The sequence below is a fragment of the Drosophila yakuba genome, chromosome 3L (assembly GCF_016746365.2).
Source record: "Drosophila yakuba strain Tai18E2 chromosome 3L, Prin_Dyak_Tai18E2_2.1, whole genome shotgun sequence".
Lineage (NCBI taxonomy): Eukaryota > Metazoa > Arthropoda > Insecta > Diptera > Drosophilidae > Drosophila > Drosophila yakuba.
The window spans coordinates 21,677,931-21,700,312 of record NC_052529.2 but is presented as its reverse complement, the minus strand read 5'-3'; the positions used below and the strand labels follow the sequence as shown (position 1 = coordinate 21,700,312).

General features: G+C 39.7%; 4 protein-coding genes across 9 annotated transcripts; 2 read left to right on the top strand and 2 right to left on the bottom strand.

Annotated features, from left to right (window-relative positions):
* The first annotated feature begins 648 nt into the window (after positions 1–648).
* On the top strand, positions 649–3,461 carry LOC6535037 (serine incorporator 1). 3 transcript variants are annotated; one of them, XM_039374592.2, is made up of 7 exons: positions 649–807; positions 1,329–1,884; positions 1,957–2,066; positions 2,125–2,308; positions 2,374–2,583; positions 2,887–3,028; positions 3,095–3,461. In XM_039374592.2, exons 1-7 carry the CDS (start codon positions 772–774, stop codon positions 3,231–3,233), a joined length of 1,377 nt encoding a protein of 458 aa, XP_039230526.1. In that variant the 5' UTR covers positions 649–771; the 3' UTR covers positions 3,234–3,461. The 3 variants fall into 3 exon arrangements, with proteins under 3 accessions (XP_039230526.1, XP_039230525.1, XP_039230524.1); XM_039374591.2 differs by having other exon boundaries at positions 2,875–3,028; XM_039374590.2 differs by having other exon boundaries at positions 2,866–3,028.
* Positions 3,363–5,235, bottom strand: LOC6539324 (probable glutamate--tRNA ligase, mitochondrial). Its single transcript, XM_002086180.3, has 4 exons — positions 4,850–5,235; positions 4,379–4,789; positions 3,934–4,320; positions 3,363–3,870 (listed from the first exon to the last, which is right to left on the bottom strand). Exons 1-4 carry the CDS (start codon positions 5,173–5,175, stop codon positions 3,459–3,461), a joined length of 1,536 nt encoding a protein of 511 aa, XP_002086216.1. The 5' UTR covers positions 5,176–5,235; the 3' UTR covers positions 3,363–3,458.
* A 145-nt stretch (positions 5,236–5,380) lies between these two features.
* Positions 5,381–7,387, bottom strand: LOC6535035 (tyrosine--tRNA ligase, cytoplasmic). The gene is made up of 4 exons (XM_002095664.3): positions 6,647–7,387; positions 6,217–6,583; positions 5,833–6,156; positions 5,381–5,773 (listed from the first exon to the last, which is right to left on the bottom strand). Exons 1-4 carry the CDS (start codon positions 7,284–7,286, stop codon positions 5,527–5,529), a joined length of 1,578 nt encoding a protein of 525 aa, XP_002095700.2. The 5' UTR covers positions 7,287–7,387; the 3' UTR covers positions 5,381–5,526.
* A 103-nt stretch (positions 7,388–7,490) lies between these two features.
* LOC26535939 lies at positions 7,491–10,097 on the top strand. Of its 4 annotated transcripts, none has more exons than XM_039374593.1 (3): positions 7,491–7,631; positions 7,696–8,051; positions 8,139–10,097. In XM_039374593.1, the coding sequence occupies exon 3, from the start codon at positions 8,725–8,727 to the stop codon at positions 9,718–9,720; it is 996 nt and encodes a 331-aa protein (XP_039230527.1). In that variant the 5' UTR covers positions 7,491–7,631; positions 7,696–8,051; positions 8,139–8,724; the 3' UTR covers positions 9,721–10,097. The 4 variants fall into 4 exon arrangements, with proteins under 4 accessions (XP_039230527.1, XP_039230530.1, XP_039230529.1 ...); XM_039374595.1 differs by having other exon boundaries at positions 7,500–7,631; positions 7,849–8,051; XM_039374594.1 differs by having other exon boundaries at positions 7,505–7,631; positions 7,747–8,051.
* Positions 10,098–22,382: the final 12,285 nt, after the last annotated feature.

The following is a 22,382-nucleotide window of genomic DNA, read 5'->3' as shown; positions in this document are numbered from 1 at the left end:
AAAAGTATAAATACAATAAATAGTAATGTAAAACTAAAGTATAAACAAGTAATTATTAAGGAAAATATAACTGACACCTCCATGCTTTGGATTAATACCAACGATTTTTCTCTTGGTTTATAAAGTTAAGTTTAGGGTTTAGAGACTGGGTTTAATATACTTATGAAATTTCTTTATTTATTGGTAGGATCTAATCTCTAAAATATATGTACACTTCCTATATATATATGTATTATATCTGCGGGTTGAATGAACTTAAATCATTGCAAAACTATCATTAAATACTTATTTTTGCATTAGCTTGCGTGACTCTACCAATTTATGTTAAACTCGTTTTGTAAAATATGGTAGAATAATATGCTTGATAATTTATGAACGAAAACAAACGGTTCTTTTAATCGCAGGTTTCTCTTTTTTCAGATTTTAATAGCTACACTAAAGTCTTAAGACTAGCTTGCCTGCTGTGGGTTAATTATAAAAGACTAACTGTTTTGCTTCGTGTATTAAAGCGCCACCTGCGAGGAAGTGGCAGAAGTTACGAAAATTAAATTGGGAACGGATGGCAGCTCCCGACATTTGAGGAAATCGACAAGGCAACTATGGATCTATCGATTGCGACATATCGGTAGTAGCTATATTCGTTACTCCGCACATATCTGATACTATCGAGAGTGGCTAGCTCACCTCTATCATTTTCACAAACAAAGATTTGTTTAAATTATTAAAAACGCAGTTTGAGTGAAGTAAAAATAAAAGTTTATCGCTGCGACAATGGGAGCTGTTTTGGGCCTCTGTTCGGCCGCTCAGGTGAGAAAGTTATGAGCTAATTAGGCAGGTAAAATCCACAGGAAGTTCTGAACATTGGCTACAAATCAATAAAAGCAGACATATGTTTTTTTAAATGCGGAGAAATGTAGCATTTTAATAATTTGACAATAATAATCAGTTAATCGGTTATATTCATTTAAAAGTCTTAGGCATTGTTAACTGAATAAACTGCAAAATAAATATACAGGTTTCAATTAGAGCAATTTGAGTCCTACTGACTAATTTCTAACTTTTCCGCTAGTTAATGTTTAAAAATAAATAATTTGTAATTTATATCATATACAAGTAAAAAATGTACCTCACATAGTTATTTAATTTGTAAGAAACTTCAAAAACAGTGATTCTTCTGAGCATCTTAACAATTATGTATTTAAGAAATATTTTACCAACCCTTCTTGAGAATCATCCGACTAAACAGTCCGGAGAACTAATGCAGTAGAACTTATTAGCAAGCTGAAATAATGTATATGTATAAATTTCATACTCCTTTGCACTTGCAGTGCGCCATGTGCTGCGGAGGCACTGCAGCCAGCATGTGCTGCTCCGCCTGCCCCAGCTGCACCAATGCCTCCTCGTCGCGCTTCATGTACGCCTTCATCCTGCTGGTGGGCACCGTGCTGGGGGCGATTGCGCTGTCTCCGGGACTGCAGGACACCTTGAAGAAGATGCCCTTCTGCATCAACTCCACCTCGTCGTATAGCTCCGGGGCACTCAGCGCTGTCTCGGGAGGATCTCTGCAAGTGGACTGCGAGTACGCTCTGGGTTACATGGCCGTCTACAGAATTTGCTTTGGAATGGCCTGCTTCTTCGCACTGATGTCGCTGATTATGCTGGGTGTGAAAAGCTCCAGGGATCCGCGTTCGCACATCCAAAACAACTTTTGGCCCCTTAAATTCCTGATCTGCTTTGGCGCTGCGATGGGAGCTATCTTCATCCCGGATGGATCCTTTGGTCCGGCCATGATGTGGGTAGGTCTAATAGGTGGCCTGGCCTTCATACTCGTCCAGCTGGTCATTATTGTGGATTTCGCTCACTCGCTGGCTGAAAACTGGATAGGTGAGTCATCTGGTTGCGCATCTTCCAAATGATTCATCTCGCTAATTATTAATTATTGCCTTCTTCACACAGAAAGCGCAGAAAACAGCCGTGGATATTACTATGCTCTCGCTGGAGTCACTCTCGTGGGCTATATCTTATCGCTGACTGGGATTACCTTGCTTTATATCTACTTCACCACCGTGAGTTTCGTTTCTTCTGCTTGATTGCTTGTAACTAGCACTATTTGCATACTTTTAGAGTACTGGCTGCGGCATCAACAAGTTCTTCATCTCCATCAATCTCATATTCTGTCTAGCGATCAGCGTTATTTCGATTTTGCCAGCCGTGCAGGAACGCTTGCCCCATTCCGGTCTATTGCAGAGCTCCTTGGTTACCTTATACACTGTGTATTTGACCTGGTCCGCAGTGGCCAACAACCCTGGTAGGAAAATAGCGCCAGAGTCTGTATGAATTGCTCACTTGGTTTTTACTGTTTTTAACCCATAGAAAAAGAATGCAATCCTGGTATGTTCGGTATGATGGAGGGATTCGGCAATGCGACAACCACGGCAGCACCACCCACCCACACCACCAGGGTCACTTTCGACACGACCAACATCATCGGACTGGTCGTCTGGCTGCTGTGCATCCTGTACAACTGCATCAGCTCGGCGGTGGAGGTTTCTAAGATCTCGCACGATAGCAGCGAGAAGCGTGGTAGGTGTTCTGTGGCCATTCCCCGTGCTCCGTCCGCATTCCCAGCCATTACCACACTTCCACAGTTTCCATCACGCATTTGATCGCCCTCACTTATCATTTTCCTCGCTGTACAGAAAACCCACGCTAATACTGGTTATTAACATTCGTTTCCTATTGCCGCTTTGTTTTTTCTTTATTTTTTGCCGACTAACCCAACTAATCCACTTGGTTACTTGGTACTTGAAACTGTGTGAAAAACATGGCCAACTGGCATCCCTCTTTGCACTCTGATTAATGTAGTTTTAACAGAAGCTCTATCAGACACAGAGGCGGGCACGGATGCCAAGGGACAGCCGAGCACCGACACCGAGACCGAAGGCGTTACCTATTCCTGGTCCATGTTCCATTTGGTCTTCGTCTGCGCTTCGCTCTACGTCATGATGACCCTGACCAACTGGTACAAGTGAGTAGAAGCGGACCTAATCGTGCCAGCAAAATGAAATCCAACTCCTATGTTATTTTCCCTCAGACCTCACTCGGAAATCGAGCTGTTCAACGGCAACGAGGCTTCCATGTGGGTTAAGATCGTCTCCAGCTGGCTGGGTGTCTTCATCTATGGCTGGAGCCTTGCAGCTCCCATTGTTCTTACCAATCGCGACTTTAGCTAAGCGATTTAAGCATACTAACGTCTAGGAATGGTGCTTAACCGAGCGAAACGAGAATGCCAAAACGGAACGAAGAGGAACTAGTTTCCGAAACAGATGCAGATTAACCATACACAATTTTGACTCTAGATGTGGTGTCTACTCATTGATCTTATTCTCAAATTGCAAGAGTTATAAATATAAAAATTACTCTATATATACATACAAATACAACCAAACTTAACCAAATCACTGATGTTGCTCTAAATGGACACTTTCCTTGGGCAGAGCTTCTTTGAGCCGTTCGAGAGTGACAGCTTTGCCCAGGATCTCCATCATTTCCGCTACGCCGGGACCTTCCTTTAAGCCACTTAGAGCTGCCCTTAGTGTCTTCATCATTTGTGGGAACTTGATGTTTTCCTTTTGAGCAAAGGACTTTAGCTTAACGTTGAGTTCATCTTTGTGGAAGTTCTGGATTGCGTTGATTAGTTGCAGTAGGTGAGCTAGTTGCCCTGCGGTCAGGTCCTTGATTTGGTAATCGGATGGCTTCACCCACAGGAAACTCAGTTTGCTGCTGCGCAAATCCTGCAGCAGTACTAGGCGCTTTGATGACCAATGCAGCACATCCAGTATGTGGTCCTCGGCTAGATCTAAGTTGGGCCTAAAGTAGCACAAGATTAGTAAGTTATGCTACAGTTATTCACGATTCAATGTTAGGGCTTACTGCTGCGGATAGGCCTGTTTCACCAGCTGCTGGACTAATTTGACCAACTTCGTTTGACTTTCGTTGCCGGACAAACGTTGCACAATCTCCAGGCGATTGAGATCATCGAGCAGTTCGGGATTAAGGCGACTCGGATGGGAGTTGACCCGCTCTATGTGAAACTGCTCATAAAGTTCCCGCATGCTGAGCAGCTGCTGCTTGGCATTGGCTCGATGCTCGAACCCTCCGCCTGCAGAGACCACATAGTTTACCAAGGCCTGCGGAAAGTAGCCGCGCTCCCGGAAGTGCTGGATGCCGATGTCTCCTTGTCGTTTGCTTAGCTTGGTGCCATCCGCATTCACCAGAAGCGGCAGGTGGCCGAACTTCGGTGGCTGCCAGCCAAACGCTCTGAGGGAAGACATATCTCTAAGTACAATTTATTAAGGAGAGCAGTATAAAAACGAACTTGTAGAGCAGCAAATGCTTGGTGGTGGATATCTGCCACTCCACGCCCCTCAAGACGTGGGTAATGCCCATCAAGTGGTCGTCCACCACGTTGGCGAAGTGATAGGTGGGGAACTGGTCGCTCTTCATGACCACCGGATCGCCTTCGGTGTCGCTGACGTTGTGGTGCACCTGGCCGTAAATTAGATCCTCCAGTGGTTCCTCGTGATCCGTCAGCTTGAAGCGAATGCAGTGGGGCGTTTCCTTGGCCAGCAGCGAATCGACTTCCGCCGGCGTCAGATGCCGGCACTTGTTATCGTATCGTGGAACTTGCCGGGTTCTCAGCGCCTCCTTACGCAACAGATCAAGACGGCGTTCGGTGCAGAAACACCTGTAGGCGGTGCCGTTACGGAGCAGTTCCTCAATAGCCTTGCTGAGAATGGGAGGGCGTCTGTGTAATCGAGTCTTGAAGCAGGATGTATCCACTAATTACCTGTAGGTTTCCGTTCGCTGACTTTGCACATAGGGTCCCAGTTGACCTCCAAACCCGGGTCCCTCGTCTATTTCTATGCCCGCCCAGAGCAGATCCTCCACCAGCCGTTCACTGGCACCCGGAACTAGTCGTGCTTGATCCGTGTCCTCGATCCGCAGCAGGAATTTCCCGCCCAAGTGTCTGGCGTACAGGAAGTTGTAGAGGGCTGTGCGCAGCCCGCCCAGATGCAGGTGACCCGTGGGACTTGGGGCGAAGCGGACGCGCACCTGGGTGTGGGCGTGGCGCAAGCACTGCTGGATGAGGAGCCGCCGACTTATCTTCAACATATTTTTCTACAAATAAATTCCTTTGCCGGTTTTTTGTTTACTTCAAACAGCTGATCGAGACCAGAGCTGTTAAGTCGTGTGAAGTTTAACAGTGGCATAACAGCAACGCGTCTTATTTGAATTTGAATGTAAAGTTCGTTTTTTTGGAAAGTTATTTAAATCTTTAGTTTTCTCTGTGATTAACATAATTCAAAATGGCAGTAAATCCTGAATACATATTCTTCAGCGCTTTATTTAAAAAATGCATTTTCTTTACAAAGAGGAATCAATAAATTAGCAGCAATTTCTTGTTTGTGAACATTCGGCTTAGTTGCAAGTATTACACGGCTCAGGTAGGAGGGATTGAAAGTTCTATTTAATGGAGCAGTTGGCCAGCTTGCTGGACAGCTTTTCGCCCTCGGGTGTCAGCAGGAAGTTGTCCTTCCACACGGCCAGACCATCGCTGTTCGTCTTGAAGTCGGCGGAGAGTTTCTCCCACACCTTCTTCTTGGGGTTAAGTTGCTCATCGGGCGTGCCACTGAATCCCTCGAAGGCGAGGCGACTGCCAGGAGTAGCACTTGCTGGCAGCACAATGGGCTCCACCGTCGTATGGTCAGCGCTGGAGGAAATCGATGAAATGAATTAAATGATTGCAGAAAGTTTTTCATACAAACTCACTTGGAGGTGCACAGAACCATGCCCTCGGATAAGATGCCGCGCATCTTAGAGGGCTTCAGGTTGCACAGAACCGCCACCAATCGCTGGTCCAGCTCCTCCTGGGTGACAAACTTCACCAGGCCACTAATAATCGTTCTGGGTTGCGCCTCAGCCAAGTCTATCTTCAGCACATACAGAGTATCGGCATCTGGATGACGCGTCACCTCCACAACCTTGCCCACTCGGATATCCAGGCGATGAGGTGCATCTTCGTCAGCTCCAGCAGCGGGAGCAGCTCCAGCTTTCACCTTGGCAGGTGGCGGATAAGCAGCAGCACTTAGTTTTCTAAAATATAAAATAAATAAAACTATTGCTTGGAACATCAATCCTGTATAGATAACCTACTGCAGTTCTGGCTTTTCAAAGGCCTTTCGAATAGGATCCAGCAGTCGGTTTATGTACTTTTCCACGGTAGCCTTAAGGTCACCCGGATGCAGTTTGTCCTCCGCGTAGTACTTCTCCAGCTCCTCGTACTTCAGGAAGGTAACATCGCCGCCGTGCTCCGCCTCCCGGTTAACCTCGAAGCCTTCGCCCTCCTTGAACAGCGAGAACAGTACGTGCTTCACGAAGGAAAGCAGGCCGTTGTCGGCAATGTTTCCTGGCTCACAGAAAGCCTTCTTCAGCTTCTTCTTCACGTTGGCCGGAGAGTCTAAGAGGTCGATCTTGGAGTCTTCCTCGGAAGATGACATCTTGCCACCAGCCAAGCCGGGAACTAAAAATGTAGATATATAAGGTTTGAAGGAAGGTTTATTGTGAAATCCACGGGATGACTCACCCATGGGATTCATGAAGTGGATACGCTTTTCGTAGCCCAACTGTGGCAAGTACTTCTCCGAGAAGGTAAAGATCTTGCGCTGGTCCACGCCACCGAACTGGGCGTCCACCTTGAGGTACTCCTCGTCCAGAGCCTGCAGACCGGGATAGAGCAAACCGGACAGCAGAGGGTACTCCACTTGTTTGACAACCTCCGCGCCCGCCTTCTTTGCATCGTGTTGCGTGACCACGGAGCTGAGCTTGTATACATCCAGGGTGTACTCCTTGGACAGCTGATAGTCGCTGCCCTTGACGAACTTCAGTTTCTCCAGAGGAACTCCGATTGAGCTCAACATGGCCTTGATGACTTGCTCGTAGTACTGGGTGCGCAGCTCAAGCAGAGACCAGGGTGCCTTCATGTTGTCCAGATAGGCGTGGAGATCGGCGAACAGGATGGTCACCTCGCATCCTGCCTTCAGGAAATCGGCAATCTTCGACATGGGCACGAAATAGGCGACATGTGGCTTGCCCGTTGTCGCTGTTCCCCAGTAGATCTTCAGGTCTCGCTCCGCCAGGATCTTGGTCAGCTTGTCGTCGCCGAGCGTCTCCTGCAGATTGCGCGTTATCAGCGCTTTCTTCTCAACGGGCGTTATTCCGACCATTTTAAAGCAATTTATAAGATTTTCGCGTGCGCTGCGAAATCACAAAAAGTGAAAGAGGAAGAGAGCAACTGCATGCGTGGTGATCAGCTGTTTCTACAGCTGGTACCAACAGAGCAGTCCTAACAGCATTACCTAGCAGAGGTGTAAGTGCAAAGTAAAAATACTGCAAAGCTAAAAAGAAGCTATAACTGTTCTCCAATATTTGTAATAAATATAGAATTGAAAAACCGGTTGTAAAGGGGTTAAATAGATATAAAAATGCAGCAGTCTTTAGTACTGGTACCACAAAAAGCGGTAGCTTCGAATTTGTACCACTCTGCTCACAGAGCGTGTTCGAAGTGCACGGTATGTCAAAAATTTTGCAGTTTTATTAACTATTTGTGCAAAAGGTTTCACCAAAATTCCACAGTATTCGAGGAGAAAAAGCTAAAGCTACCACTAAATCGATATTTCTACAAAGCTTTTTTACCAAGTGGCAACCATGAATTTCGCGGCAACTCACAAATAAAATAGTTTCGAAGAATCACGATTTCGAGGCTAATATCGATGTAATCCATTTCAGACTATCAACAAATTCTTTTTGGAAGACCATTAAGATGGCCCTAAAAAGCGGGACGCTGCCGAGTCTTGTGCAGCGGGAGCAGCAGTGCGGCAAACACGGTGACCAACCTGCTTCTGTCTGGTCGATTTTTAGGTGAATTATGGAACCGACCGGCTTGGTTATGGTCTCTATTGAAAGGGTCATCAAATCTCGGTAAAACCAAGGTAGAATAAATGTATAATATTACTTGCACGTGCAGGCATACCTGTTTAACCGAAGTACTAATTTTCACATATTTTTGAACTTTGAAGGAAAAAAGAAAGCGAACCCCCCTCGACCCCTGGGTTTGGAGTGTGAGGTGTTGTTCCTGAACATATTCTTTATCATATTCAAAAGAGATCGGATCCCCCCACGTCCCACCCCGAATTTCCCAGGCAAAAGATACTTTCAGCTCAGCGTAAAAAACGAGCGCCTTAGTGCAAATTCATTTACAAGCGCAGTCGCTTCGCAGTATGAAATTGTATGGCGGGCATACATTTTTTCCAGTATGGCGGCTTTAAATGATTTTAAATGAATGTATAATGATTAACTATTCTTCAAAATTATTAAATAAAGTAAAATTGAATGATTATTTTGAACAAAAAGTGGATACATTTTAGCTACCTTCCCCCTTTTTAATGTAATATGTGGTATGAAATATTGTTTTCGAGATTTATCGGTGCAGGTAATAAAGGATAAAAAGGGGTTGTCTCATATTATTATTACTACAGGTAATAAATATGAAATTGAAAATATAAAGACCTGCATTTCTTTGAGGAGTTCAGACTGTTGTAAATATAAATACCTGCATTTTTTGGGGAGTTCAGTCTTAATTGTACTTTTAAAACGAGAACAAAAATGGAACTAAATAATTTGAAGGTATTCGAATTATGGATCAGCTCGTTTACTACCAGTGAATTTGAGTTAGCGATCCAAAAGGATTTGGCTGTACCAATCTCACCTGAAGACCCCAAGAAAATTCAAAGATTATTTTATTTCCTTAACAGAAATGAGGCATCATATACAAATAATCGATTTGCAAAGAGGAATTCTATATGGCTAAGTGGTATAAGAACGTTTGCAGAGAAGACAAATTTGGAACCCGAGCCCAGCACATCCCAAGGACTAAAAAGAGGACGCCCAACGAAATCATTAGAGGAATCTTGCGAATTGGCGAGGAGGAGAAAATTGCAAGAGACCACGCAACATATCCACACGCGCTACATGTCCCAGGCGCTGTCAACGAAGTATGAAAAGGATCAGGACAAAACAAGGGCTCAACTAAGAAGAGTAGAGACTGCAAGTCCGGAGGAACTGCAGAGGACTAAAGAAAACATTTCTGGACCTGCGAAGCTATTTTCTACCAGTACAAGGATCCATCTGGACGACAAAACTATTTCGGAGGGAAATATGTTCATGGCTTCCGTTGTCCCCCTTCGACTCAGAAGTGACGGTTCTGACTGCTGGAAAAATCCTCGGCCTTCTTCGGTGCATTACTGTCGCCCCAAGTATGCAAAAGAAACCCGAACATTGACTGACATCGAGGGCCAAATTTCTGAAATAAAACCCACGGATTATAGGACTAGGAAAGGAAGGAGCATCAAGGTACAATATGAATTTGTCCTTACAATGGTTGATGGAAAAGATCTCAATGTACTGACGGACACTAAGTCAACATGGAAGTGTGCCATCTGCCATAAAAACAAAAAGGATTTCAAAAGCGTGGACGACTCGAACAAGGATTACAGGTTAAGGACTTTGGAGTTCATTTTCAAACTGGCGTACCAACTTCCAAGAACCAATGAACATTTTGATGAGGGCAAAAGGAAAAAGAAGCGATCAGGAAGAAAATGATACAGGACGAATTTAAAGAGAAGCTAGGACTAAAGGTAGACTCCCCAAAACCAGTTTACGGGAATACCAACTATGGGAATACCTCCAGAGCATATTTTCACAATCACAAGGAAGCTGCTAAAATTACTGGAGTAAGCCAACCCATAATAGAAAGATTGGGTGTGATCTTGAACGCAGTAAATTGCAGAGAAAGCGTGAATGCTGAAAAATTCGGAAAATATGCTGCGGAGACATCACACCTTCTACCTATCCTGATAAGAAGATGACGCAAACGATTCACAAAATGCTCCAAGCACATGAAAATGTCAAGGACGAAACAAAATGCGGATCTATTTGGTATGTTGGCGGCATCTTCTGATCATTTTCTGGCTTCGTTAAGAAGCACTTGATATAAAACTAAATACATATGTATGTAAGTTATAGTTATGGTCCAGATTGTTTTATTAAATATTGTAGAATAAGATGAATTATTTGTAAAAAAAAAAAAAGGTAAAAATAGAAGAAAAATTGATAAAATAAAAAAAAAACATAAAAATTGAGAAAACTGCCTTAAAAACATTAAGTTTTGAGTATAAATTCTACTATTTATCAGCATGCCCATTTATTTATAGCATGGCCACTTATTATATTATATTATATATTATAATAATTTTTGTAACCCTAAAGTACCTAAGGCGCCACTGTGCAGCGGGACGTCACTGCGGCACCGACATCGGGACCATGTTCCGGCGTTCATAGTGCGGCGCCACCTTTAATTGCATTAAAAGTCCCTAGTTTTTTTTTAATTTTGTGTGTTTTTTATATTTTATAGCCATAATTTTTGACTAGTAGAATATAAAATATTTATTTTAAATACTCAATTGAATAAAGAAGACAGAATGCGGAATCTGCATGCTCAATTTTAACTTTCTAGCTTTTATAGTTCCTCGAATCTCAAAGTTCATACGAACGGACAGACAGACGGACATGGCCGGATCGTCTCATGATCCGAAACGGTTTCGACTATCTGGTACAAACTCTACAGCAATTCTAGTATAACCTGTTACACTACGAGTAACAGTAAGGGCATAATGAAAGCGAGCAATTGTTTCATTATTTGGCACCGAATTCGCTCCCTATCTATTCGCCTCGTTTATATTCGCCTGTATATTTTACATACGTGTAATTTGACATGAATCCGAAATATCTTGGACTGTGAAATTCGCCTGTACATTTTACTACGTGTAATTTGAAATGAGCCCGAGGTTCGAATCTTGGGTTAAGAACTTGAGCGAAATGCTTACGTTTTTCCGCTTGCCGATAAAATGTTGATGCTCATATAAATTAAATAAAACAAAAGAAACGCTACTGCTGAGTTTCACGGCTCAGCTAGTGGGAGTCCGATTATAAATTGTTTTAGAATGTCGATAGAAATTAAGAAATATAACTTATAATTAATTTACAAAACTAATTAAACAAAAAAAGACAAAAAATAATTGCAGATGTGGGCGGGCGGCTTGTAGTTATGAGAATCTGCATTCTTCGTCTCAACCTTCTAGCCTAAAAATATCCTAGATTGCTGAATTTTTAAAACATGTATATATATATATATATATATATATATATATATGTATATATATATGTATATATATAGTTTGTAGGGTCCGTAACGCATTCTTCTACCTCTTCAATACTTTTTAAAGAATTTAGTATACCCTTTTACTTTACATGAAACGGATATTGGCATTCTTAAGTCGGATATAGTGTAGTCGTATGATATCCCTAAAATGCAGTCAGCTTGCATTTCTTGTTTTATATTATAATACAAAATAATATAAAAGTATATCATTTTGTGTCGTTATGATGTCGTTATGTATGAAGTAAAACGTTAAGGGGCTTTTCTCCTTTTTGTGTTTTTAAATCTAGCATGCCACCATCATCATCATGTCCTAATTTTATCTATATTGAATTATCGATACCTTATCCAAGGTAAGGTAAACCTATAAACTACGAATCATGTTAATTACCGATACGGAGTAACTTTAACTTGTAATTAGCTGGCAAGATGCCACTTGGGATCCCAAAAGTATTTGACTAAAGGAACAACATCCTTGAATGGGTAATCAACGGCAACTCCCCCGCCAACAATTACCATCAGAAGCGGGAATACAAATTGAGAGAATATTATTAACAGGCCGTATTAAATTTCATTGAAGGGAGGAAGAACAAAGCGGACGTAAATTTCATTATTTTGATTTCAACGAGATCAATCTTCTGCCGCGTCATCGTCGTCATTATGACGCTGATCATGATGAGCAAGCTGGCATCGGATCAGCGCAGCCGCAGCGACCGTTAACACCCATTGCAGTTTTCAGAGTTGTTAGAGGAAACTTCCCGTAAACCCCAAATCGCAACCCTATAATATAAACTATCCTCCATTCCATACTATTCCATACTATACCAAACTGACGCTGCAGTTGCGCGCCGAGCTGTCAGACGTTGATTGCGACGATGCCGCTTTGTGCGAGCGTGTTTTTTGTGCCCCCGTCGACGATTTCGGACCAGGATAACGAACTCCAGAGGACTCCGGATCGGAAACCCTCTCCCGTCTACCCTTTTCACGGCATTGAATTTCCCCCTTTCGTTTTTTAGGCCGTCTCGCATTTGTTTTTGTTTTGTCCTCCGCGAGATTTTTTTTAGCAGCGGGTTGAATGATTTTTTGCGCAGCTGCTCTGGGTTGTATGGTTTTGCGAAGCGCTGTTTGTTGATCGCCACTTGATGGGAAAACACTCGAGTTTCGACTTCGATCAGAGTGTAGGTGTTAGAGATCACTAAAGGGAAAACTTTACTGCGGGTAGCCGAGCTCCAGAAGAAATTAGCTATCTTGCTTACGAAATGATCAAGAAAATGTGGTACCAAAAGGTCACTTAAGTTCCTTGCCGGATTTCCCTACTCATCCTCTTTTTTAGGGGAAAAGAAAACAAAAAGCAAGGGAAGTGTTCAAAAAACCGTAAGTAATTGCCGGGATATGCGTGCAAATATTTTCTATTTTTGCCCAAAAAACCCTAACCATTTTTTACAGTTTTCGCTAACCCTCCCCTCGTTTGCAATTAAAAAAGCAAAAAATCCATAGAAAACCGAGACCTATTTGGACTCGGGTTCACTGTGCAAAAAGGCTAGATGAGGAGCGTGATTGTGCAATGATCGGGAAAACGAAATCTGAACTTAATGCACTCTGTCCGGAGAAATGGAAAAATTGCTTGATTGAGTGACAGTCTATGTGGAGCAGATGATACATGGGTTTTCCTGGGATCTTGAGGATTCCATGCAAATTAGGGGTTGCTCTGCTCCCAATTCATTTGTCCCTCCTTCGGAGTCTCAAATTAGTTGCGCATCTTGCGATCACATTTGTCTGGGTCGCTTGGCATCTTTTTACCTTTTTTAAGATTGACAAAAGAAGGGACCAAATCCTGTAAAAAATCTACGTTTTTTCCTTTTAGCAAGGCGCCCCTTCGAGGGGAGGAAGATCTGTTTCTTACCTAGACCCTGACATTTTCCCACATTCCCTACAGTTCATTCACCTTTTAGGGCAGGGATCACTGGGATGTGCATCGGTTGCAGCATCAACATCCAAGATTATGTTCCGTCTGCCGGATCACCAAAGAAGTGGTTCAAATTATTAAAAGGGTTTGTTCCTAAGCTGCTAAAATGCAGCACAGACTGCATTAATTCGTTTTGGCATAATGAGTGTATTTATAGTCATCTGCGAGTCAAATGAAGAATCCTTTATCCTCATTGTAATCATTTTCCTAGCAAGACATCTAATTAATCTATATTTCAAAGCCCAAGCAACGTGACGTTACCTTTAATTTTTGTTGTAAATGCATTAACGTGATTATTTTAATAATTTATCTTTATACTTGTAAATTAACTTATTTGTATATTTTTTTAGTTCTGTAAAATCTAAAACAAACCCGACTCATTTTGCATTATAGACACATAAATAAATAAGTAAAAAAACAAAATCGCTCAGATGCTAGATGTAAGAATGTTATTTAACAATATTGTGAAAAACTGGTTTAAATAGGTATTAGGTGAGTTTAAGGTGAGTTTATTATTCGTCTTGTAAATTTCTATTTGCCAAAAAACTTTTGGCCACGCCCACTCTAACGCCCACAAACCGCCTAAAGCTGCCACGCCCACACTTTTAAAAATGTTTTGATATTTTTTCATTTTTGTATTAGTCTTGTAAATTTCTATCTATTTGCCAAAAAACTTTTGGCCACGCCCACTCAACGCCCACAAACCGCCAAAAACTGTCAGTGTTGAAGACTCTCCTTCGCACTTCCAATAGCTGAGTAACGGGTATCAGATAGTCGGGGAACTCGACTATAGCGTTCTCTCTTGTTTTGAAATAATTTTTTTCTGTTAAAAAATTATTACATTTTATAGATACTTTCATTTAAAATGATTTGTTCGTCGTAAGCAATTAAAGTAGCATTAATGATGTATTAAATACTTATCTCTCGTAAGCAATTAAATCGGCGTTAATATATGCCATTTAAAAACTGATCGCTGCTGCCTTTGTTTCGTATCTTTCATCGTGGAATTAATTTAAATTTATTCCAAGTGGCTCTCCCGTGAGCTGCCAAACAATTTCATTCACGCTTTTTAAATAACAAAATGCAAATGAACCAAGAATTAAAAAAAAACGAATTTAATTTGACAGACAAGCAGGGGACTAAACAGAAAGAGAAGACCAAAGGTCCTTTGAAAACGAAGCGGGAAGAACAAGCGAACTGCCAGAAATCAAGGATATAAAAAAGCGCGCCAAACGAGGAATTTGTAAAAAACGGCCGAAACAAAGAGAGGATCGAAATTCGCAGTTTGCTGTTGCCGTTGCCGTCTGGGATTATTGGGCAAGGACAACCTCATGATGATGGAAACGCAGATCATGACGCTCGGGATAATGATGATACGAGACTCTGTTTGCACAATTTGCAGGCTCACACACAGCGGCACACAATCGCAATCGCAATCAAACAATAGGGAGAGCCAAAGGCAACCCGTTTTTTAAGGGTTTCCCATTCAGCCTGCCAAGGGGATGAACATCATCCTCCAGCCTCCTCCCCCCTCCCCTTGTCCTTCCAAATTACGTTTCACCCCTTTGTAAAACTCTAAAAAAAGAGGCGAGAGCGATCGTTTCAAACTTTTTTGCAGCAGCCGCTGCGGATACTTTAAAAAATTCTTGTCGACGCATTCGAACGGGGAATTAGTCGTGAAAAGTGCGTGGCCGGATGAGCAGCATAGCTCCGAAATCTTATTTCAAATTCTTTAAATTTCTTATAATTTGTTTGTCTTGACTTAAATTAAACATGGCTTTAATTGTATATATCTCTTTAAACTCCGCAACGACGTTGTATTCAAATAAAGAAGCATTTTACCGGGAAGTACAACCATCACAAAATCTTAAATTTATTCGAAAACATTTTTTAAAACATGCTTTTTACTTAAACCCAATATATTCAATTTAATAGTTTATTTTAAAGAAATAACTTTTTTAAATTCCATAAAGCTCATTTATTTTATCGGAATGACAGTTCGAATTTCTTTAAATACATTGATCTATAAAAACAAACTCTGTAAGTTTCTTAGAACCTGGCATAAAGTATGCAATACAACAAAAATTTGAAAAGTGCGCGCAAAAATTAAGGACAACGTACGTACATATGTACATATAAAATTTATAAAAAGCACGTGGTCCTGGCGGAATATTTTTTGGATTTTGCGCATTTGAAACTTTAAAGTGTAAAAAGAGAGAGCGAAAACGAATCAAAAACCAAAGCAGACGCCGCGTGGAGAGCAAAAAGTGAAAAACGCCGACAAAATAATAGCAAAAGAAAACTTATGAAACCGAACTCGCAGCACATTCTGGTCCCATATCATTTGTTTAAAACAAACGTTCAAAAGTTACAAAAAACCAACCACAAAATTTTAAAACTAATCAAAACGAAAAAGATAAAGGTTTACCAAGAATAAAAAGATAAGAATAGAAAGATAAAAAGAAAAGATAAAAAGATAAATTCATGCTATACAATATTGGTGAATATTTTTGGTAAGCTTTTCTGGACACACACAAATTCGGCAAACCCAAACCATTTGGACTAAAAAACTTTGTGAACTTTGTGAAACGGCTCGGAAAAACCAATGCATGGTATTCAAAATTTCCACACTACTTTAGTTTGAGGCATTTTTACCATGTGCATTTTACTATACGTGCGTATAGAGACAGTAGACACTTTTTCAAAAATGGCCGCCGGGAGTGAGTACACCAGGCGGGGGTGTCTGCGTTGGGCTGGAGTGTGAAGGGGGTGAGGGAGGCGGCTGTTGCTCTTTTATAAACAATGTAAAGAGGAATGACTTTCTGTAATATTCCCCTCTATCATCAATATTAGTTTCTTGGTTTATGACAATGGAAATTAGGGTACACAATCTGAATCAAAAGCTTCATTACTTCCACTATTGAAAATGATGTCTCAAAAGTAGGCAACATTCGGAGAGCTCAGGAATAAAAAATACAATAAAATAACACAAAACAAAAAAATAATTAAAAAACTTAAGATTTAATCAAAAGATTCATTATTAAAATACGCATATTTTTATAAATAAGTTTAAACTGAATCGGAGTACATTTTCACTGATTTCTGACAAGTCTAAGGTTAAAACATCAATAAAAAATCCAAAAGGGGTATCATTTTAAAATGAATTCCCTAACAGAGAAAATGCATTGCTTATAAATACAAATTTGTATTATTAAATTCCATACATCAACTATCAAAAAGTAATGCCATCAAAATCATATACCTAATGAAAATTTAACATATCCGCGTGCTCATCAATGGTAAATCTTGGCATCTGTAAAACTTGCAAAAAAAAAATTAATCTTTATTTTATTGACTTTACGATCGATCTATAAATGTATTTAAATTTATGCAATAGCTTGTTTATAAAACCACAATTTAATAATTCCAATATTCACAACATTTTCATAACTGAGACAACGATCAAAATAATGTTAAATTTAAAGTATATAATGCGTGTACCTATTCCAAATTTGACTCAATTGCCACAATCTAATTAAATTACCGGACAAAAAGTTTTCGACATATTTCCAGTTTTGCAGACGCCATTTTTGCAATCACATATAACAATACAGAGCCCAATAAAACTAGAACCACCCCTCGCTCTGGCAAGTAGATCATTTTGGGCCGGACAGCCCGGCTGACTCACAGACTGACCATGCTAAGCCACAGAACAGAATTCTCTCTATAACGCTATCAACCCCTAGAAGTGACAGTCACCACCACCACCACCAACACCATCACCACCACCGAAACCCAGCTCTTGTGGAATGGTCAAGCGGCATGGAATGGTATGGCTAAACAAAAAGAAACAATAACAATATAGTGGTAGGCGGGGATGGTGATTATTCCATCCTCATGTGTGAGTGCATTTGGAAAGACCTTGTGCTGGTCAGTAAAGGCTGAAAAACCGGCCAATGGCCACTGGCCAGTGGGTATGGGTTTGGGAACAAAATGGCAAAGTTGAAGGAAAACGTCACTCGTAGAACCCGAGCTCTAAGCGCAAAACAATGCTTGGAAAACTATTTAACTATGTAAATTCATCAGAAATAAAGACTTCGAGCCCCTACACAAATTTCTTAAACAAATCAAAATGCAATAATAAACTTCCACGTAAAAGAACGCAAGAATTTTTTTTTTTTGGATTTTAATAGAAAATAGAATAGAAAAACATAACTTTTGCGAAAAAAATTCATCAAGAGGTTTTGTACACAATAAAAAGCAAAGGGTCATACTCCATTTACAAGAATTTTTAAAAATAGCTGAGTATGATCAGGATTACCATTGGCATTACAACTCAATCAAAAGAACACTTGCTTACAAGCAAAATTAATTACAAATAAATAAAGGACAGCTAAATAATACATTTCTTAAAAATATGTGACTCATTTTAATTTTTTGTACACTAAATCAGCAGCTTTGACTGTGTTGTGTCATGACTCGAACAAAAAATGAAGCAAGTTCCTATAAAAATTAGTCATTAAATCGTTTTCTTAAAAATTTTAACAAAACAAAAAGAAAAAGGAGAGACACCCTGAAAAATTAAATTTAAAATAGTTCTCAAGTAAAATAAAATATACTTTAAAAACGTTTGAGTTAGGAACATTTACATTTAGGAACAATACATTTAATTATTTAGATAATCCATTTAAAATAAATTGAGACATCAAAAATATGAATATTTTCGAAAAGATAGAAATTCTATCAAATATATAACATAATATTATAAATCTGATATTGAACAATGATTAAAAGAACAGAACGTTATACCAAAAGCTGAAAATAATAAAAACCCACTGGTCAAATCTATAGAAAAGATACATATTTAAGGGAAGTCATGTGATAATTACATAACAAATTTAAAAAAAAAAGGAAAGAAGCCAGACTTGGCATGCCGAAGCTTATATACCCTTGCAGTAATGTTACACAAAAGAAAACATTTGCATACCGAATAAAAAAACAACACTTGATTTCTCTTTTAATAACTTAATAATTTTCAAGCAATTTCTACGGCAGTTGTATGATACAGTCATCCGATTTTAATCAAATGTATGCCGAAATTATATTTTACATATGTAAATTTATGTATACTAAATTATAACGCTTTATGATCCAGAATCAGCAACGCTCGCATTTCATTTATATTTATTAAATCGTACTGATCCTTCTGTGAATATACTCCCTAATAATATGTGATATTGTCACCCGAATTTGATCAAAAAAAATCGAAATGATATATGTACAGTTGAAAACCTGATGTATACCGAACTAGAACGGAATGGAAAAAACAACAAACCAATGATTTCTTTTCAATTAATTAGATAGTATTTTCCCAACCTTTTCTAAGGCAGCTGTATCAGTTGCCTGAAAAAATTAAAATCAAAATTTCATATTGTCCAAAAACAGGTGTATACCGAATTAAAACATTCGGTGATCAAAAACAACGAAGGTATTTTTTTTCTGATTATTCCTACATAATATAGTGGTCCGATCCAATCAAGCATGGCTATATCGGGTCGGCTGTTGATACTGATCAGGAATATATATATTCTATAGGGTACTTACTGCGTTGCTCTGTTCTCAATGAAATTAATATACCACCTGAAAGCGTATGAAAAAAACATGTTTATAATTTAGAAACTATTGACTGGTATCCAAAACCCGTATTACCCTATGAAAATACTTGGCCAAAAGTTAGAGTAAGCGTATTAAAAAACCTGCCTATCCCTTTTAAGCCCAAATTATTTTTTGATTTTTCTCAACATTTCTTAAAGATCAAAGTTGCAAAACTTAACGTAGGTTAAGCCTTCTAATGACACTATTATCTACCCGATCGCATTTTTGATTTGGATTTAGATAAGCAACCTAAAACTTTACCCACTTTGCTTTTCTACTTATTAGATAAATGACAAAATTCAAAATAAGATGGATTCACAATTGATAACAGCAGGCTCAAAAATTAGGATTTGCTGAACTAAAATGAAACATAACATTTATAGAATTTTCTCTCATATTGCGTTACAAACTTTTCGAAAAAAAATGTGCAAACAAGCTTAAAATAGATTGCCATGTGACATGGCCTGAAATAACTTTTTACACAAAACTTGTTCCGAACTCTTTAAATAATGCACACATTAAATCGATTCCCCGCTGATTTGGACTATTCCTCTGACATTGTATCAATCTATAAATGGGGGAAATATTTTACGACACTTTCCGGCAATTAGCAGCCAAAGCCTGAACTTAATACACGTGCGTACACCTGAACTCTTGACACGAAGTGCTGTCCCCACGTTTCCACGACTCTTCCTTGCTCTCGCCACTGCCAGCGATCAAATGAAAAGCCGGAAAATGCATTTTCCGTGTTAGCTGCTAGTCAAACTGCTTAATTGCGCATTAAATATGCAGAAAAGTAGGCAAAACGAACGGAAAATATGCAAAGGGGGTAGGGATCGGGAACTGAACACTGGGAACTGGTAACTGGGAAGTCCTACGCTGACCAAATTGCTGTGGCAAGTGTGGAAATATATCGTATCAACAGACAATATTGCGCTTGACAGTTTTTCCTGTCCACCCCCTGGAAAACCCGCCATCCCCTCCGCCCATCAATGTGACACCTGACTTGCGGAACACACTCAGCACATCTCCATATCCTTTTTACGTAACCATCCCGAAAAGGTTGAAAGTCGAAGTCAGCTAGCAAAAGCCACAATGCCGCTGCCCGTTTCGTATTCGAACGGATTTATTCTCATTTTTTGTTTGCTTTCCTGATTTAATTGACGAGTACTCCGCAGGATGTGACAAGTGCGGTGGATGTGGAGATCCAAGAAATAGCCTTAATAGAATTTCCATTTGTGTCCATTAGGCCTTGCTGCGGCATTCCTTGACGGAAAAAATAAGTTATGGCAATGCGATGGCCATGCGAATTGATGGTTTTTTAAGATGAATTAAATTACGGCTGACTTAATTAATATAAAAGTCTGCATCGAAATGAGATGATGAATACACACTTCCAAAATTACCATAATCTCTATACAGTAGCTCAGAGTTTTTCAAAATTTTTAAACTGAAGTTATGGTGTTTGTAATAAAAGAAATTCAAAAAAATAGAATGAACGTTATACATTTATATACAATTATTTCAAATACAAACATAAATTTCTTATTCTATAAAATAATTACTATATTTAATTAGCCTCGTACTCGACACTAATGTGCATGAGAACGATTCCTTTTTACTTAAGGACTCCTAAGCTCAGTCTTGAATAAGAGGCTAATTAAAGCTGTGCTAAAATTAAGTGCATATCCAGTAATAGTCGTACATACTAACACTCAATCTAACTCACTAAGAAGAAAACATACATACATATATACGAAAGGATTCCTTCGAACCATATATTGTCATTGGAATTTAGCAATCAAAGCAATACAATTTTAATTTAAATTCTATTCTTCAAGTATAAGGAATCTATTGGTTCGCACATTTAAAAATTGTATTATTAACAAATATTCAATTTATCATAACTTTAAAATGCTTCACGCTATTAGGCAAATTGCTGTGAGTGCTTTCATACCACACTGGCATAATATTTTTTCGAAAGACTTAAGCAATTATTTAATCTAACAGATACACAACTTCTGACTTATTAGTTTAAAAATCAATGAGTTCACCTGATTCATTATATTCTCGCACTTTATTTTGTAGTATCTATCAATCTAATAAACATTTCAAATGATGCTTTCTAACAGCAAATCAGCACTCATCACACTAACATTAACTAAATTCTTTATTGTCGTATTGTATTGTATTGCAAAAGTCTTTAAAAAATCTTTAACTTTGGACGCCTTTTGTTTACCTGATCACAATCTAATTAGCCAACATGGAATCTCGAACCGCAACTGTCGGAATTAAACTTGAACCGAAACTCAACCGAAAGTTGAGAGAGATAGAAGGTAAACAGGATTTTTCCGAGCACATCAATTAGAACATTTCCCCAAAAAGTTGCAGGTTAAATTGTTGAAATGCTAGAGCTGGCCGGAAATCCATCAAGGAATCCCTTCCAGCAACTTGGCATTACTGGCGGCATTACAAATGGCTGAGACTTGGCTGGCTGTCAGTTTGGGTTCAGTTCGTGTTGTGTTGTGTTGCCCTGTGACTTTTTAACCTAATGAATAATAGATTGGCCCAATTGTCACGCAAAAACAATGCCGCGGAATAGATGGATAAGGGTTTTGCTGCGATGATGTCAGGTCTGCGAAGTTTACTTCTCCAAATTTTAGACACATTTTCCATTCCATTCCATTCGAAGCCATACAATACAATTGCCTGCCTTTTCTTTGCTGTTTATTTCAGCTGAAGTGTCGCCTTCGATAGATTTTGGCATTTGTTACGGAACTTGCATTCACCTGGGAAATCGTGGCAGGCATCTGGCAATGATTAGCACTTGCTCTACCTTTTCCTGTCGGCTTAAGTGGCGCCCACTTGCATTTGTTTTGCCCTTTACATGCTTCTTGGCAAAGTCAAAAAGTAATTAGCATATTGAAATGTTGCACAGGCCTCGCCTCCGGAACAACTTCATAAATAATTTAGCCAGCATATTTGATGCACTTCGGTTGTAATAGCTGCATTTGCCAGTTCTTTGCGAATGTGGCAATGTTACATGTTGCCGTGTGCTGGCTTCAATATTTAATTGCGAAAAATCTCCCAGCCGCGAAACGGGTTCAATTTGGCTACGCTATCCCTCGGCTACTTCATCCTTAGGCCTCTTAAAAGCGTGTCAACAGCTTGTCAATCACAATTTCGCAAATAAAATGTAAGTGTCAGCTCATGGAAATTTAGTTTGCGAATGTGTTGATTGTGTTTTAGTTGTGGCTGCTTAGAAATAATTGAGGAGCGGTGGGGCTGAGCAAGCTGATGTGGGGTACTCTCTAAGGTATTGCAGTCCCGAAACATACAGACATGTAAGTGCCATACAAAAGGTTCACGAAATCACAGTAGTTTTATCATATCCACATAACGAGGAAAAGACCATAGTTTGAGACC